The sequence below is a fragment of the Poecile atricapillus genome, chromosome 1 (assembly GCF_030490865.1).
Source record: "Poecile atricapillus isolate bPoeAtr1 chromosome 1, bPoeAtr1.hap1, whole genome shotgun sequence".
NCBI classification, from domain to species: domain Eukaryota; kingdom Metazoa; phylum Chordata; class Aves; order Passeriformes; family Paridae; genus Poecile; species Poecile atricapillus.
The window spans coordinates 113,264,920-113,284,483 of NC_081249.1; the positions used below are offsets into that span (position 1 = coordinate 113,264,920).

The following is a 19,564-nucleotide window of genomic DNA, read 5'->3' on the forward strand; positions in this document are numbered from 1 at the left end:
CTCACTTTTAATAAGTCTATCTTCTTGTCCTTTTTATAAGGGCCATAGGGAAAGAAAGAAATATATCATCCCCCAAACATCTGTGCCTCTCTCAAATTGTCTCTCTTAGAAGACAGATCTACTTAAGGGACTTGCCTTGGGATATAGGTTGTAAAGTGCACACAACCCTCTCTAAATATGGATTTTATTTAAACAGGGAGCATCACACATCATTTGTGAGCTGCTGAAGACAGTGCAGCGCAGGCTGAGCACATAAATAGCATCAAAGTACCTGCAAATAATCAAATACATACACTGAAACAAAGCTTGGGGCTGAACTTACTCCCTTGAAGCCAGAGATTTCAGGCAAATAAAATTCTGGTTCTGAGGAGGTATTAACAAGCCTTCCAAGAAGCCACTGAAGTCTCTACTTAAAACGGGACTGAAAAATTGACTGATTCTTTCTCCAATGTAAATGTTTATCCCTCCAAGCTGAAATTAACATACAGCTTGGAATTTTCAATGGCACGGGGAGATCAAGTTACTGCAAACCAGCCATGTCTGCCCTTCAACATTCCTAATGATCCTAATTTCTCTATCTAGCTGTTACTTTTGTTGTCAAGGTTATTATTTTCATAATTTTCACCTTGGCCTCTTGCAAAAACTCTGTAGTGCCTTATTGGTTACCTTCTCCTTAAACAAACTGATTTCCCATGGCTTTTCATGCCTGGGTTCAATGATTAAGCAAGATGATTAAACAAGTTACATGGCTTGTTCTACTTTCAGGCTTTTAGAAGTACAAAAGATAAAAGGAGGAAACTCCAGATAATCAAACTACTCCTTTTCTAGGAAAGCCTGAGGTGATATAAGGTATATCTGAGGTTCTGTTATTATTTAGAATGTAGTTTTGCATAACATGCCTCAGTTTGGATGCAGGGGTGGATACTCTCTAAGCTTCCTCTAGGAAAAGCCCCTGACAAAGAAAGGAATCCAAACTTTACAGGTGCACAACTGACCTGTGGAGAGGGCAAAACTCAGGGTTAGGCACTTTTAGGCTCTCAACTGAGAAGACTAATCACTTTCTACAGTAATTAGTAATTAGGAAATTTAGCCCACAGAAAGCCTTCTATGTCTCCTCTGCAGGAGGAAAATTCCTCTTTATTCTCCAGTTTATTCACTCTTGGCACCTATCTGCACCCTACCTGAATTGTGTGGGAGAGCTGTGGTGAGCTGAGGACAGAATTTGAAGAAGTCTTTTGCTACAACATGTCCCCTTAGTTCCTCTGCTGATGCCAGGATACCTGACAGCACAAAACTCCTTGGAATTGGTTTGGTGCTGATATTCCCTCCTTGCAGCTGAATTTAGTTGCTAGCACCTTCTGCAGCTGCACTCTTGAGACCTTGGGTTAAAAGGCCTTAAGAACTAAACTCCATTTAAAGCTGTCACAATGTGCTTTTAGTGGACAAAAGAAAACAACCTATTTTATTATTGATGCAATAAAGAACTGAGGTATTAGGGGGAAAAAGAGGAAAATATTCGGGGATTGGCATGAGTAGATTGGGAAAATACAGAAAACTTAATTATTTTCACTAAACTTTGATGTTAATAATAATTTTGCTGGAAGCATGAACACTGAATCATCAGAAATAATGGAAGGGTAAGAGTTCAGGAAGATGCACATGCAAAGTTGGTGTTTTGAGACAGAATATTCAGATTGATGTGGAGCAGCTGCCAGGAAAATGTTGTTGCAAAGAGAGGGTCATAGACTTGACTCTCCTGTTCCCATCTACCCTCTACAGGATTTTCATTTTACTCCTTCTACTTGCTCTGCCCCACAGCCCCTCTGGTCTAACCTGGATTTGTGACCCCTCACGACAACCCAGACCCATTTGGATGTGGTACCTGGAAATTAAGGATAAAGCTGCAGAAAAGCTCTCTTAGGACACCGTTCTAGACTTTACAGAGCTAAAAATGTCCTTCTGATATCAGAAGCCCTTTTGTGATCTGACCAGTGAGGGAATGCAAGACAAGTTATATTTTTGTAATTATACTTTAAGAGATTGCTTATATACATACTTAAAGTCTAATTTTAACAACTTGCAGAGTTTCTAAGGGAATTCTAATACAGTAAACCAATTGGCATGATCAAGAGATAGCACAATTAAGCCTGTACTAACCCACATAAATGTGGGTTAAAGAAAAAATGGGCTATGCATAAAAGTAGAAAATAAACAGCTTAAGCAGCCTGTGGGTTACAGTGAACAGAGCTGCCATTGCCAGAAATGCTCTGACTCTGCCACATCCCAGGTACTGTGTGTTCCACAAGAAAATCAAAATCCACCTTGTAGCACTAAGGCAGCAGCTCTGGGCCCCAGGGAAGCATACTGCAAAGCAGGAGGCCTCTGCAGAGAAAGAATTTCCCTGACCCTGGACAGTTTATTTTTTAGGACTGTCCTCAAGTGGTTTCTAACTGCTGTGGTGATGAACAGGCTGAAAAGCAACACCTTTGAGAGAAGAAACAGAAGAAAAGAGGACAACTCAACAAGGGTGCTCCAAGTCATTGGTCAGAAAATCCAAAACAATGAACTGTAACAGTAACAAATTGAATGGATATAAAATCCAGGTTCCAGAGCTGAATTGGGTAGATTCAGCTCTGTCTGCCCACTGCACAGTTGGACAGACCCCCAGAGCAGGGAAATGTAGTGACTGGGGTCAGGAAATAGCCTGTTCTCACATTTTTATGCCTCCCACTAGAGCTGATCTGTGATTTAAGGAGAAAACACACACCCTCTATAGTGAAAAACATTGCAATAACACAGCCCACCAGGAGAATGCTTACTTAGAACAATGTTAACTTGTCTGTGGTTTCAGGAAGACAGACCTGGAGGTATTTTGGGGAATGGTGTGGGATGGGAGGGTGTGGGAGGAGGCTTATGAACACATGCATGTTTTCTCCCGATGGAAGCTGCGTGGAGCACAACTACAGAAATTGCAGCATCGAGTCTCTCTCTTCACTGGCAAACATTGCTCCTAGAAATTTTACACCTAACCAAATGCCAGGGAAGAGTCTAGATTCTTCACAACTTTCAGATAGATGGAGCCATGTCAAATGAGAAGCAAATGGCAGAACAGTGCAGTGATGACAAAGGCTCTGATCCAACAGTCAGGGCACACTGCTGTGCCTCATGCCAGGCCCCAAAGGCTTTAATAAGTCTCCACAGAAGGAGAGCAGCCCTTTTGTACCCCATCAACTCTGACACCAAACCTCATTCAATATTCAGCTCCACACCCCCATCATGTTGGCAATAGCTCAGAGTTGGTGAGACAACTTGTAAAAGAGAAGAAAGAAAAAAAAAAAAGCAAAAAAAAAAAGCTGTGTTTTAAACCTCTCTAATTTAATGTTAGCTTTTTATGTGTCTAACATCAAAGCCTTTTTTCACTTCTATTTAATCAGAATTAATCACTAAGATTACTACAGTAATTTACGTTGGAGATTATTGAAATGAGTGTTTTATTAAAATCTGGTTTTATTAATAAAACACATTCTGGCTAAGGAATCATGTGAGCCTGCTATTAGAAACTATTAACTGGGAACTGGGAGTTAATCATAACAGTCATGCTGCCAGGTTCTTTGACAGAAACACACACTGGGTTTGTTTCTGCTTTCACTTTTATAGGAATATTCAAGTCAATTAGTTACCCTAGCACAGAGCAAATTCTGTAAATCAGGGAGAGGAAACAAAGGCTCACAAAAGCCAGCAGCTCTGAACAAAGGGAAGGTGAGCAGGAGGAGACTCACCAGCCTGGTTGGTGGTGATGCTGACAGCAGCAAACTGTCTGGAGGGGGTGCTCAGGTCAGACACCCCGTTGACCGCATCGATCTCGAAGGTGTAGTTGGTGTGTGCCAAGAGGTCCACCACGGTCACCGTGGTGTTGGTGAGCCCGCTCTGCCGCGGCAGGAACCGCACGTTGTCGCTGCAGGGCTCGCACGCCTTGCTGCTCCCTCCGCACTTCTTGCAGACGATGTTGAAGGTGACGTCCTTCCTGCCCCCAGTGTCCAGAGGCCAGCTCCAGTCCAGGATAACAGAGGTCTCGTTGATGTTAGAGATCACGTTTCTTGGGGCAGATGGCGGTCCTGTGAAAGGGAACGGGAAATCAGGGAATGAGATTTTCTCCCCGAGGATGCTCCGGAACGGGAGTAACAAGGGCGCAGAAATATAAAAGTATAAAAACATTAATAACCAAACTCTTCTGGTTATTTCCTGTGGAGACTCCTGAAATATTTCACTAGATTACAGACCTAGGCTAACAAGAACCATGTTTTCTTATAAATAGAGAGTCCCCTCAGGGTGCAGTTCAGGATTGAAGGCTGAGAGCGCCGGTAGCAATATAAAAATCCTATTTCTCCTTCTTGAGTCTGACAGGGTACAAGAAGGAGAAAATGAAAACAGAAAAGACACAAACCCAGCCCACCAATTTTCAGCAGCCTGTCCAACACTCAGGAAGACACGAGAGGGAGTGGATGGCTGACTGCAGTGGGACATGAGAGGAAGCAAGCAGGCGAGCTGTTGTGGAGGTACAGATGGAGCAGCAAGAATGACAGCCCCGAGCAGAATGACGCTACTCACTGGTGCAAGCCATGGATGGAGGGTCTTTCTCAGAGCGAAAGTAATTCTTTTCACACCTGCAGTTCAGAGATGCATCTTCGTAGGTGGAGCTGTGCGGGGGGCATTTGGCACACTTCACGTTGCCAGCAGAGGCTTTGTAGAACCCAGCTCGACAGGCTGCAAAGTAACAGGAATAGAGTTTTAAATTCCATGGACATCTTGATTCTAACATGTGACTACTGCCCTGGAACCTACCCATATGTGGATCACAGTTTGCAGACATTTATGGTCTAAAATTACAGATTTTTCTCATAATCAGAGCTGACAGAAATAAAACGTCTTGGTAGAATGGAGTTCATGCATCAGCTTGGATTTGCATTTAATTTTGCCTGGAAAATTGTGTTGATACACTGCAAAACAGTGTATTGCACCACTAAGAAGAAACATTTTCTGTGCTTCATTTTGAGAACTTCACTCCTTTTCCTTCTCTTCTGCTGAATTAACCAAAAACGTCTATCCTGCATAAGAAACCAACTTTATCCTCTCTCTGCTGCTAACATTTTCTTACGAGGGCAAAGATTGTAAACTACGTCTCTTCAGCTCATCAGGGCAGGAGTAAGCAAGTCAAAACCAAGCAAATAACCTGAACAGAGAAAGATCTCTTCCATTTTCAAATGATCATGCCAATGAGCTGCTTCTGATACTATCAGGAACTTGCATGATCTATATAAGAAAGATTATTTTTGACTTAGCAAAGTCTTTAGATGGGCAGCCTGAGGTGGGAAAAAGGTCTGAACAAATATCCCAGCACCTCTGTAAGCGATGGAGGAGGAAGTGATTGTTATTGTCCATCACTAAAACCTAAATAAACATCTGGTCTAGGCAGATTTGTTGGTTAGCTCCCGATGCCAAACACCCGAGTGAATTGCTCTGGTGAACAGTGAGAGAACAACCACCCTGCTCTTCTCTGAAACCCCTTGGTAAGGGACAGCGTTCTCCCACTGCTCTGCACACAGCAGGAGGAGCACGATGGGTTCCACAGGGAAGTGCCAATCTCAGGCACCCTTCAGCGCTTCCCAGCCCTGGCAAACGGCAGCGCTCGGCTGCAGCTGCTCCCTCCGACTGCCAGGCCACAGCAAGGCAGCTGGGAAACACAGCTCCTGCTCCAAGGTCTGTCCTGCAAGCCCTGAGGAAACAATCCAGAGTGTAAGCCCCTGAGCCATGGGCCCAGCAGACAACCTGTCACAGCAGAATTGCTACAAGTGACCTGGCGTGGCCAGCAGGGACCTGCCGGACGTGGCACAGCCTGTCCAGCTGGCATTTCTGTGTTCCCCGCTCCTCAAAGGCTGCCAGACCAGCCTGGGGATTCCCATTTCACTTGAGCAAATAAAGGAAACATAAGTCCTTCTTACACCCCTCCACAAGGAGGAAATGCAGCAGGAAACAACTGGGTTTGTTTGGGTTTTTTGTTTGCTTGTTTAGCTGTTATTTTTGCAGCCTTTTACACTCAAACGCCATTCCCTCCCATGTGCTGCCCCACAAGGTACCTCGAGCAAGCCCCTTTGGTGGCCCTCTGGCTGACAGAGGAACCTCCAGTGATTTTACTGCTTCTGTTCCCAGCCCTGAGACCACCAGCCAGGCAGAAAAGAATGAATGCCAACCCCATTCTTACCAGCAATAATAAGTCATCAAACACAATAAGGAATAAACATCACACTTCATCTGCCTAATTCATACAGAGAATTTCCATCAAAACTTCTCATGAAAACGTGCTACCAGATATTAAAGTCTGATGGTTTTGCTTAACCAGCTTGAAGGGACACTTTTACATTTATGGGCAGTCACAAACGAGACAATGATGTATTTATGATTCTATACAGTAATATTTTTTAATAAATATATATGCTAGTTTAATGTAATGACAAAAAAGAAAGACCCTACCACAAGTATTTTAATAAAGCAATGAATTTAATCTAAGTAAGCAAGCTTGCATTAGACAGATTCAGAGGGATGAAGAAGAGAAACTGCTCCATTAATCAGTGTCTCCTTCATCCCTCAGGGGAAACCTCATGGACCTCATTTAAGAAGAGGTGGTGATGGTCAGAGTGAGGGGATGAGCCAGTCAGATTCCTGCTGTCCCAATATGCCCTAGCAAGGGCATCCCAATCTCATATCTTCCCCCTCAGGCTGTCTGGCACTTTCTGTCTTTGTCTGTCAGACTAATTTAAGATTACTCACAACTGCAGCCCAAAGGAAAAAAAAAGAAAAAGAGAAAAAGCCTGAAACTGAAGCTCAGAATTGGAGGTCTCAAAAAAAAATATTGTCTATGTACTTACTACAATTATTCTTTCCTAATCATTTTTTAAAAAAATTCTTATATAGAAGAGAGAAAAAAATAAAGTTGTTACTTCAAAATGGAGTAATTTCTCTGTCAGACAAATTGGATTACATCTACTGATGGAAGAAGTTTCGGCTTTTTGAGGCAAGTACCATGGCTTTGGTTTCAGTTAGGCTGAAAAAAATCATAGGAATTAGCACAGAATCTCTAAATTTAGGATGGAAACCAGTTGTGAACAGCAGTTGCTTTTTCTCAACAATTTCTTGCAAAAACTAAGAATTTTTTCTTTCCCTCACAATGGGGAGCAATGCAGGAGGAAGTAGATGCAATGGGCCAGGAAGAAAAAAACTGTTAGCACACTAAAAGTGAGTGAAGGAAACTTTGGGAGTTTCTCCATATGTGATATAAACTGTACAGCAAGGCTGGCTGGTTTTGCTTTTTATAGGAAGATCTCCTCAAGCCTGTTGGCTCTGGTGACTCCTGTGGTAACTCCCAACTGCAGCATTTAAACACTGAATACAGTCTGATTTAGTCTGATTTCAGTCTCTTTTATCTGAGTGTGATGCCAGGATGACTTTACTGAGTCACCTGTTAGTAAGAATTTCAGGACTCTGGTTGTCCTTATCACTGTATGAAAATGAACTTCCTTAAGCTCTAACTGATGAGTCTGTCTCAGAGACAGAGAGCAGGGAAAGTTAATTCAGCGAGAGGAAAACAAATGCATGGAACAGTCTGTGGTAGCTACTGATCAAAGGAATGTGATTGTCTTTTCTACAGCAAAGTGAATTTTGCCTCAGCTTGACTAATCTGCTTGGGATGAAAACACGCTCCTAATTAAGGGTTAAATTATTAATTTAAATTGGAATTAATCTTAAATTAAAGCATAACTCTGTTAGTAAATAGGAGCATTTTAGCATTCAGGTCCTGCAGCCCGCTGCACACAGAGCAATCTCACCAATTCCCAGCTGTAAATACCAAGGAACAACCTGTGCTGGTGATGTCCCAGCCCCAGCACTCCAGGCTTGACAGGGCCCATCTCCTGCACAAGGTCAGAGAAACTTCATTTGCAAACTGGCACTCCCCAGCCCTGCAAGCTCTGCTCTTTGTGCTTTTTAGGCAAGGCTAGAGCACCACAACACGCTGGAAGTGGATTACACCTCCGTGGCTGACCAGCACCCACCAGCTGATTGTTTCCTCTCTCTGTTCCTCTGCTCCTCTAGAACAGCCCAGGGGTGAAATGTCACCCAGGCATTAACACAGCACTTACAAAGAAGGGAATTCAGTCACAAACCTGTAGAGCTCACAGGTGACACGTCCTCAGAGCGTGCATCAACGAGACAGACGAGAGCAACTCGGGACGCTGTGCCCTGCAGAGAGGACAGGGAAGCATTCCCCATGGAAGTGGTCACTCTCAGAGGGGCTTTGCAAACTATTCCCACTGCCACCTGAGCAGCAGCTGAGGTCCTGAAGCTGGACCTGAGGCCACGGGATGGCCCTTGGCTGGGCAGGTGTGTTGGGAAGGGAATCACAAAATCAGTTAGGTTAGAAAAGACCTTTGAGACGATCAAGCCCAACTTATCACCTAACACCACCATGTCAATGAGACCATGGCATTGTGCATGTCCAGTCTTTCCTTAAAATGCTACTGACTGGCTCACCTCAACACCCACACACAGCCTTGCATCTTTGAACTGTTCTCCAGTTCCTTTTAAAAGTTCTTACACAGCTTTTCCCCCCCTTTTTTGTTTCACTATGACACCCCATTCACCAGCCAACTTTATAATGCAGGTTTCCTTCAAAATCCCTCACTGCAATGAAACCACCTTCAGCAGCTCTCGTTTATTAGTATTTGAAATGCCACAAATTCTATAGCATTCTATATGTCTGTATCATCTTCTCTCTCTCCTGAGCCTCTATGTAACTTCTTGAATAACAACTCAGCCCAAAAAGGCTTCTAAAAATTAGACTGCATTTTTTTAACATCAGGCACACATTTTGTCATCAGACCTGAATAAAAAGACACTTAAGTGAGCAGCTCTCAAAACTAAAGGCTATTACTGTACATGCAGAGCAGGCTTTCTCTGTGAAGGGCTGTGGTGCTGGCACCTGAGGGAAGAGGGAAATAAGATTGAGAAAGGCTCTAATGAGGGATAAAAGCTCTTGTTTTGATTGGACCCCATTACCACTACTGTAAGAATATCCCCAGAAAGAGGTAAGGATATTGACTTTCTCTCCTTGCCTGTAGAATTGCATTCTGGATGTTGAAGAAAGAAAAACTTACAAAATGTTCTTAGCATTTGTATTCTTACATCACCCATGAGATACACATGGGGCAAGGATTCAGTGCATTGTGACACTAAAATGTGTCTAGAAAAACACTCTTCAGAATGAGCACTTATCATTTTTTACACCTGAAAGCTGCTGGTAGCACAAAAAAAAAAAAATAAATAAAAAAATCAGTAGTATTTAATCTTCCTCATGAGTAAATTTCTGCTTTTTTCCCTCCCTCCCTGCTTCATATTTTATAGTGATCTGTGACCTTAACATATTTTAATCAGATGCTTCTTAAATTGGCTTTACTCCCAGGTCAAGCCATTCAGCAGAAACAATTCCTGCTCTTTGTTTAATAACTGTTACTGGCAGACATATTAATTATATGTACATAAGAGATAGCGTTGTCCTGAGGGAACAACACTGCACCTTTCAACCACAGTCTGTAATAGCTGCACTTTGTGCCTTGCAGGGCTTCTGCATCTCTTTTTGTGCACTGCATTACACTAGTTAGTGCCCTAAAACAGCTTTACAGCAAATGTGGGCATGTCAGCACCTGGCTTCAAAATGTCTGAGGCACTGAGGCTTCTCTGCTGTCAGTTTTGGGGGAAAGAAATCTTAGTGGATCACTTGAACAAGTATTCAAATCAGGAATTTAATAAACCCATGTTTATAAGCACCAGCTTTTGCCTTCCCTAAGCAAGAGGTTTTCCTAACTCAAAACCTGGATATACTGAGATATATTAAGCTATCATTTTGTCAAACAAAGCAATGTCATGTTTTGTTCTCTTAAAAAAAAAGAGAACAGGCAGAGAGATGAAAAATAACTTGCTAATTCAAATATCACTGTAATTTCAAATCTAAATTAAAGAAATACCAGAGAAAAACCCACCAGAACCAACTCAAACGGTAAAAATGAAAAGGTTGTACAAATACACACATGAAGAATTTTAAATGATCAGGATAAAAGGCAAAGAAATGCTTTTTCCCTGGGCTGAATTTACGCCACGAACTCCTCAAAGGCAAACCAGACATAGTATTGTGATGGCTTCAAATAGCAAATTTTAAATAAAAATTAATTCAGGTCCAGAGTGCCACAAAAGGATCACTGTGGCAAGGCTCAGGTTTAGTCTTTGCTCAAGCTCCCCCCTCTATGTCAGAACTCTTAAAAAAAAATCAAAACAAGAACAAGCAATCCCCCCCAGAGTAAAGAAGCTCCTGTCCCACAGGCCACCAGCTTGTGATAAGGCATTTTCCCTCCAGCCCAGAAGAAAAATCCAGATAGTGCCTGGTAATCCCTGCGGGCTGGAATTAGCTAATGAGTAAAAAATCAACTCTCCTAGCTTGGGGATGTTTATGTAATTTCCCTGCGCCTAAAGCAGGCCAAATGAACAGGATCAGAACCAGAAGGGTACTATAAATAAAGAAGAAGGAATTCATTCCCATGCAGATGACATCTAGTCCTGACATTTATCTAGAACCCATCTCACATCTAATGTTAACACCACATGGAAGTGCAAGAGGAATGCCAAGAGGGAATCACCATTTGCCACGCCTTGTTATTTCACCCTCACACCTACAACTCAAATACTGTTTCAAAGACCTGGAAATACAGGGTTAGAGATATTTGCTAATTTAACTTTTTAACAAAGATAATAATGTTAATAATCACAATACTGTCCTTCACATAGGGATTTCCTTCACATCCAATATTTGGGGTTTTTTTTGCAAATTACTGGTCTCAATGCATTCTGCTCCACTCTAGGCACTTGATATGAAGCTCAAAAATTCATCTTTCCTTCAATTTACCTTCAAATTTGTTACTTTTTTCGCCAAATCAATGCACCCTTGGTTTTTATTACATGAAAGGAAGACCAGCTGCTCTTGATCTGTCCTCTTGAAGCCATTCCTCATCTTATAAAGATCTATCATGAGTTTATCTTCTCTGTGATGAACAATCACAAACTTTTCAATCAGCTTTTACAGGGATATCTTCTGATCCTTTGATCATACCCACCTCTGTCTCTACACTGTCATTTATACAGTGGAAAATGTTATTTTTTTCCATAACATGTCTGATGAAACCAATTGATTTATGTATTGGACTACAGATTATATCTTGCTCTCTAACACTTCTAGGCCTTTGCTTTGGTTTGGGTTTTGCTTTTTATTTTGAGCAATCCATGGAATGTCTCTCCCAGCTGTCTGCGTCAATGAGCAGATCCCAAGTCAAAGCAGTTATTTCAGACATAAAAAGGGTATAAATTTTCTCTCAGGGATGGAGGGAAGACGATGATGCATTTACTGAGGCTGAATATTCTTTTGCAACTTTCAACCTCTGTTAGCACATACAGGAGTCTGTTGCTGTCCCTGTGAGAAAATTAATGCAGAAGAGGTTCCACACCCAGTGTCACCTTCTAATCAAAATGCTGCCTGGTGGCTTGTGTGATGTTTCAGAGAGCTCAGCCCAGCTCCCTGATGACACAGGTCCACTACTGCAATTTGCATGAATTACTACTTTTGTTAGGAGTCTCAGCAGAGCTGTCAAATTAATTGGAAAAGAAATTTAACAAACGCCTTTTCCCTCAGAGATTTGCTCTCAGGTCAGGGTTGAGGCACATTGCTCAAACAGTGTGGGGGAAACCTGTGCTCCCAACACCCTTGCTGAACTTACTTTGTTGGTAAAAAACAGAACTTTGGTTTCTTGGGCTGTTAATTCCGTGCCTGTCACAAGCAGCCCACTGACATAAAAAAGACAATCTATTTCTAATGCTGCTTTTGGCTGGGGTAGGATTAATTTTCTTCACAGTACCTGCTGTGGGGGCTGTGTTTTGGATTTGTGCTGAGGACAGTGCTGATAATTTAACAAAGTTTTTATTTTTCAGTGCTGAGCAGTGCTCACAGAGTGTCAAGACCTTTTCTGAGTGGGCTGGGGGTGCACAAGGATTTGGGAGGGGACACATCTGGGACAGCTGGCCCAGTTTGGCCAAAGGCATATTCCATCCCAGCTTTCCTGGGGATGGCTGAACACCTGCATGCTGATAGAGATCCTTGCTTTGTTTTCCTTGTGAGTGGCTTTTGTGTTCCTTATTGAACTGTCTTTCTTTCGACTCACAAGCTTTCTCACTTGGCTCCTTTGATTGCCTCCCACATCCCATGAGGGGAGAGGGAGTGAGCGGCTTAGCTGTCAGCTAGGCTTAAATATGACAATTCCACAACACTCTATATACAAGATGCTGATAAAATAAAAATAAAATGGCTCAGTTAATGGCCAGTGACTAGAATGTCTATACATTAATTTTCCACAAATTCTTACTTTCTTATATCTCAAAATCAATTCTTTTTCCCAATTTTAACATATTTTTGAATTCAACCACTGGAGGCAGGACATGGCCAGAGGCACATTTAGTTTAGGAAGCAAACACTGGAGATACTTTACTGTCCTCCCTTCCAAAACACAATCAACCCACCAAAAAAACACCAAAGCAAAACCAAAGTTCACACTTTAAGCACTGAAGGAGATTTTAAGGAGCTGAAAAGCCAAAATTGAAGCTAAAATTGTGTGCCTATGCCTTATTCAGTGCTACTTTCACTGCCAACCACTGACTTATTGTTTCTTGAACTCACTGAGAGCTGGTGCTGGGAAAGGGAAGTTCTTAAGAAGAGAAATGGTGCTGCAATGGCAGGCACTTAAACCTGTAGGAAAAAAACCCTAGAGTTTAAGCCACTGTCATTAAACCTGGGATATAATTTAGGGTATCAAAAATTGGCCGTAATTTATAGCAGTGTACAGGAAACAGACACTGCTTTGTTAGTGATGCTGCTAATGCCACTCAATGGCTGCATCTCTGTGTTTTAGCCACACTTTTAAAGCAAAATTCCCTTTCTCCCCCTCTTGTCATAGGATTCACAACATAAAGTTTGTCCAGACCACACAAATACATATATTCCTGGTATAGTGGAAGATGTTCTCCCTGCTACAAGAAGTCTATAGGATCTAATACAGATTTTCTGAAGTAAAACTTAAATGCTTGAATCGTCATGGTATTGGCACACAGTCCTTAATTCCAGCTGCTGAATGCCACTGATCTGCTCCAATTTGGCCCCACTCCTTGCTAATGTAGACTTAAGCCATGAGCATCAACCTTTGAACATCTCTGTGCTTTCAGAATCGTTAAATTTGCTGGATGCTTCCATAAGAACAAAAATGGAAAAAGACCTGGTAGTGGCAAAAAGGAAGATGATTTTATCTAAAGCCATTAAACATATGAACAGATATTGTCACATGCAAAGAGGTTTCAGTGATTGCTAAAGAACAGCTTTAAACAGAAGACCCAAAACATTAAGGCTTCATCATTGTCAGAACATCCTCTTCTCTTCATGTGCTTTCTTCACCAACTGTATTCTCATCCTTCCAGCAGAAACCCTGAAAATTAAACAGTTCCAGCCCCTGGGGACATCTGTGAGTTGACAATCTTCTCACAGCTGAACAGAAAGGCTTTCACAAAACTATCTGAACACTCAAGTGCATTTCTACGCTGTGTGCCTTAGCTTTTGCCTCTTCTTCCTTGGTATTTTTCCTTTTTTAAAAGAAATTTCTTAATTACCTGACATGCATTTTGTATGCATGTATTAAAAATGTCTGGGTTTGCAGGGTAAGCAATTATCCACTGAACAAAAACCCAATTAAATGTAAAGTTTTTTTTAAATCCCACAGTTCAGCATTTTTATTCACTTGCCTGCTACCTGTGTGAATCCAAGGGGGGCAGAACCTCAGCTCTTTAGAAAACAAAGAATCTGATGTATTGCATTTTACAAGGTATTTGCTACAGAATGAAATCCTTCCTTACAATCAGTATCAGGGACAAGAACTCAATACTCTCCAACAGCATTCATTTCTCAATGCAGAAAATACATCAGAAGGGACAGGAAACTAAGTTTGAATTGTTCTGCCCTGTGCTTTCTCTAACAAATAATATTGTGTCCTGATATCCAGTGCCACATGATCAATTAACAGTTTGCAATCCCACTGGACTTTAAGGGGAAAAGGATCAAAAACCAGCATTACAATGCCTTTCATGACTCTGCATTGTGTTATATGAAACGTTTTACTATACAGACATCATGCCGTTTTCTGGGTGAAGGGACAATATTGCAAACACCATGGATTAACCATAACCTTGGTCTTATATTAATTTTTTCCCACTCTATTAACAGTCAAAAGCAGAAACCAAGGAGGTTAAAAAGACATCCAAAACCCCCCAAAGATGGAAGCTTTTAGGGAATCCACCATGAGATTTGAAATTCTGTATCTATCAGCTTGTCCAGACCACACAAATACATATATTCCAGGTATAGTGGAAGATGTTCTCCCTGCTACAAGAAGTCTATAGGATCTAATGCAGAATAGGGTGGTTTTTTTTCCCTACTAGGAATATTCCCAACTATTCCCACTAGAATTCTTTGGAGTTTACTAAGAGGTTTGAGCCAAGCACTCTGCAGTTGAGCTGAAATAACTTTTATGCTTTATCCTGGAAATGGGGAAGTCAAATTCCACCTAGTTACTTTGCTTAGCAAAACTCTGATCACAGGTCTGTTCCTAAAACATCTATTTTACTTTTTCTGAACAAAACTCAAGATTAAAAAAAAGGCTTTCTTTTTTGTAGACTAAGTTTCAAGAACAAGAAAGAATCCAGAAAAAAAGAATGCTGTACACATGATAGTGGTACATATGGTACAAAATAACATATAAACCCAAAAAATTTTAAGCAATCAAGTCGAGAAAAATATGTTCTTGAAAACTGAAGTAATTACACAAATAATTTCCTGCTTATTGATATAACTTTGACTGGGACGACTGATTTCCAGCACAGGCATCATTGAGACATTTTTTTCACAAAATACTACATTTTAAAAGCCAATACAGAGAGGAGAACAGGAAAAGGGTTTGTCCTTGACTAAGGGGTTACACATCTCACATTCAGTCCTAACCAAGCACATTTCTGAGCGCCCAGAGCTGATGAATCACTCTCTACACCAGACACAAGAGCTTTGCAGATTGGTGAGATCCCATATGAGCTTCCCAGCCACAGCTGCAGCTCCCAGCCTTGTGCTGGGATGAAATGAGTACCACAGGTGGACAAGGATTCAGCTTGGGATAACCCTGGACTAGAAGATAACCCTAGAAGAAGTTCCTTAAACTGTGTCCTTCTGCAAAGCTGTGGTTCAGCGGACCATGAGTCCTCATTTCCCCACCAAACCCACAGAATAAGGGCACATGTCAGCTGTGAGCATCCCCTGCACAGTTTTTCTTCTATAAAAGGCTCTGTGCTTTAGACAGGAATTCAGTTAAAGTGTAATAGTAATAATGTCCATGTAAGTCACTAAAGCTTTTATGTTGGGGTTTTTTTTCCCTTCCTCCTCTCCTCGCTGCCTGTCCTGTGTGTCAGATGAGAAATATACAACAAGTGATTACGATAGGCAAGCATAACTGTATTTTGAAGGTACTGTCAAAATGCATTAGCAAAATGTCCTGTTATAGCCCCAGTAATCTGAAATGATCTCCCACTAACACGAATGTCATCAGTGCTGGGGTCTGCTGCCCTGACATCATGAAGTGGGGCTGTGACAGCCTCCCACAGTTATCAGCCTGGCACTGCAGATCCAGCACCACGCCACAACAGCTGATTAAACCCTCACATCCCCACCTGGTGCCAAGGAAATGGCACACACTGCCCTTGCCTTTATCTTGCTCCTTCCTTTTTAAATAATAAATCAACTGTGCAGTGAACCTCCTCTGGGCTGCCTTCAGCATTGCTAAATAAATACTAAACAGCCCTGTCTGGGCAAGGCATGGCCAGCAGTGCAAGGGCAGGGCTGGGGACAGGGAGCTTCCTCCAGTCCCATCACCACTGTCTCTGCTGCTCTGTGCCCCTTGGGACAGGAATCCTGAGCTGCTGGCTTCGGGTCCAGCTGTGAACTGGGACATTGTTTACACTTTCCAACTGTTCCCTAACAAGGAAAACTCTCTTTCTGCATTAGGATTCACCCTTAAAGAACATTTTGCTCTTTTTCCACTTGTTCTCTTGGCTGCAGTGAAGACTGGGTTAAATGTGTGTGCAGCAAGCATTTGAAAGAGGCAAGCGGAAAGCAGACTTGTTATTCTTGATGAATAATGTAACTTAAGAGCTGTAATGCTTACAATTGATTTAACAGCTGCCAACAGCCCCAGTTTAGAAAAGAGTGAGGCAATGCTTGTAAATTTGGCTTGAAACAGATTAGTCCCTCCCTGCAAGTGGGAAATATTTCTGCCCTGCCTGCTTGGTGGCACCCTCCTTGTGCTTTATCTGTGGCAATGGTAATTCCCTCAGAAGTTATTCAAAAAGCGATACCACTGTGATCGATTCAGTGTGAGACTCACACCCAGTTTCACAGCTGTCCCCTTCCACAGTTCAGAAGTAAATTCTAAACTCATTAGATGATTATGGGCACGAAGGAATTGTAATTCCCAAAGGTAGAGGGGGACACGTGAAACACTTCCTGCACACCCTGCAGTTCTCTCACTCTGAATCTCTGAACCTGCAGGGGGAAAAATAATTATATAAATTCACCTTTCACATTAACCTGCTTAGCAGCCAAGGGCAGAAATTCCAGACTTGTGGCTTTCAGGACGATTCATACCTATCAGTTTTTGTGTACCTGCAGTACTGCCAGCTCTGAAAAGAAAGTTGGTTTTAGAGACATGACTTCTCAAAGAACTGAAACTGCTGTCAGCATTTCTTTGGACCCTCTTGAAAATACCAGGTTTTTGTATCACATTATAAAATCCTAGATTGGCATTTAATACTGAAAATCTCTTTCTGCCCCCCCTGATCCATGCACTCTCCAAAGTCTTCGGTAAGACATGGATCTTTTTACCTCATTCTTATTACAGAAATTTCTGCATCTTTTACATCTGTGGCACAACAAAATCAGGCGTTAGAGCTCATCTAATAATAAAGGACAGTGTTCTATTAAAAAAACCTCTCTGTTAAAAAAAACTTCTTTTTTCTAAAACTCCTTGTTTACAAAGGGATCACCTCACAAGGTTAAGGCAACATGATCCCAAGCCTCTGAAACTGCATCACAAAACCTCCAAAGTAGCAGAGGAAGGAAAATAAATCTCTCAGAAATTAGGAATGCTTATCCATGGTGGATTCCTTGTGTATAGCTAATAATCAACCATTTTAAGGAAGCTGTAATGGCAGCATTCACCAAATAAACCAAACCCATTTTCCCCTTGCATCTGAAACGTGGGGAAGGATAAAGTGGAGCCCTCTCTCCATTTTTTTTCCACCCTTTGACATCTTCAGGTTTTTTCACATAGAACTTTCTCTGAAGAAAAGGTCTAAAAAAGAAACTCATGGGCCTTTCAAGGACTACTTTTAAATAGTTAATTTCTGCCCCAGAAAAGCTTTTGTACAACCAAAACAATTTGAAAATTAAGCCTGTAAACATATACCAAGTTGAATTAACTACAGGACCATAAACAGAGGGAAAGAAGTATGTAATATAGAGAAAACAGCAGAAAACAATCATGAAACAACAAATAGGAGGAGAGTCTAAAAATTTTTAATTAGCATTTTGTCTTCTAATTTCTTTCCTTTTCAAGTAAATCTACTACCTCCACATTCATTTCCACTAAGATACCACAGTCCAAGTAAAAAGTATAAGCTGTGTGCAGTACCTAAGTAATACCCCTCCCAATATACAGGAAAAAATTACTATGTTATTTGCACAGCTAAATATTCCGTGAACTCCAGCTTACTAAAATAACTCAGTTTCATAAGTGCTCCTGAAACAGTTCCAGCTTAGGCAGGAGAAGAGTTGGCCTGGATGAGCAGTTCAGAATCCATGTGATTATTCAGGCTTCATTTTCGCTAAATTTAATATTGGCTCTTTGGGGATGGACTCCCAGAGGTGAGGCAGAAAAAGGCCACTAAAACCCTGCCAAGTTCGGTGGGGAAAAAACTTGGAATGACAGCCTAGTTATCTAATTGTTAGCAGCAGGCAGCAGCAGTTTTAAGTAGCAAATTAATATGTTTGGGGGTTATGCAAAACAAGAATAATTTACAATGAATTGGTATCAGGAGCAATTTTAATCAGCCACAATCTGAAAATCCTGAGTTCCCATTAAAATAAATTGGAATTGCATTTGCTTCTACGTAGCCTGCTTTTGACTGCAGGAATTTTGAGTAGCGAAAAGAGATTAGTAGAGGCTTGGCTTTATCTGTAGACTTTATCTCTCTAATTATATACTTCAGACTGGTAAAATGAGTATACAGAATAATGGGAAAAGTTATTAAAAAGTTGCTGTACAGGCCATTTTTATTGTCCACATATAGAAAACAGGTTTCAACTCTTGACTCCAAGATATCCTCAGCTACTGAAGCACTGACTAAGTTTAGGGGTAAAACCAGAAAATATAAAAGAAGTGGGGGAAATAAAAACTATCTCCTCTGGAACATTTCAAGATTTGTTTCCAGGGGTGAAAGGGAGCATGATCAGATTATAAATGACCAAAAAATAACCAAGCAGCTTGAGAAAAGTAGTTAAAGTTGATCTTGCCTGTGGGGAGGGAGTGGGAGTCCTGTCCAGATCCCTCCCTGACCACTCCAGTAGCTCTGCAGTAAGGTCCTTCCTTAAGGAACACCTCCAGGGACAGGAGCTTCTTGGATGGGCCTTTAAACCCCATAAAATATTCTTTTGAATTATTAGATAGTCACAAATTGAAAAGCAGACCACAGACAACAAGCACCTGGGAATTCTTCACTGTCAAATAGAGAACACAGGGCTAGAAAACCACCTGTCCCCATCCTACCCTGGTAGGATCCCCCATCTGTAGGAGTCCCCACATTTCACAGAATTACACCAATAAAACTTGATAGGGTCTATTTGTATCTTTCAGAAAAAAAAAAATAAAAAATCTCAGTGTATTAATATTTTTCTTAGCTATACCTTCACAATTTAGTCTGAAGCTTTGTATTTTTAAAGTTGGCAATAAGATAAAAAAAAAAAATCCCCCTTTGCAGCAGCTCAAAAGATTACTTCTAATGCACACATAATAACAAGCTCTTTGAGCTTTTTCTTTCTTTGTTTTTTTGGAGGTTTGATTTGGAGGTTTGCACATCTCTAGCTTAGCAGTCATTTCTATCAGCTTCTATTAAATAGCTGCTTCATCAATTTCAGTTAAAACCAAATTAGCCTGAAATTAAGCCAGGATCTATACAAGAGTAGCAGTAACTTAAATAAATCAATATCCAACAACCACCTCATCTGAAGCTAGACATCTTGCTGATGTGCTAAACAAGAATATAAGCACTGAGTCCA

At 41.3% G+C, this 19,564-nt stretch overlaps 1 protein-coding gene across 1 annotated transcript in view; it reads right to left on the reverse strand.

Moving 5' to 3' along the window:
- EPHA3 (EPH receptor A3) overlaps nt 1-19,564 on the reverse strand; it is a 177,501-nt gene that overhangs the window by 57,003 nt on the left and 100,934 nt on the right. Inside the window, exons 4-5 of the mRNA XM_058859742.1 lie at nt 4,609-4,764; nt 3,780-4,115 (exon numbers count right to left, since the gene is read on the reverse strand). Coding sequence (XP_058715725.1) covers nt 3,780-4,115; nt 4,609-4,764 — 492 coding nt within the window. The remainder of the gene's footprint in view (nt 1-3,779; nt 4,116-4,608; nt 4,765-19,564) is intronic.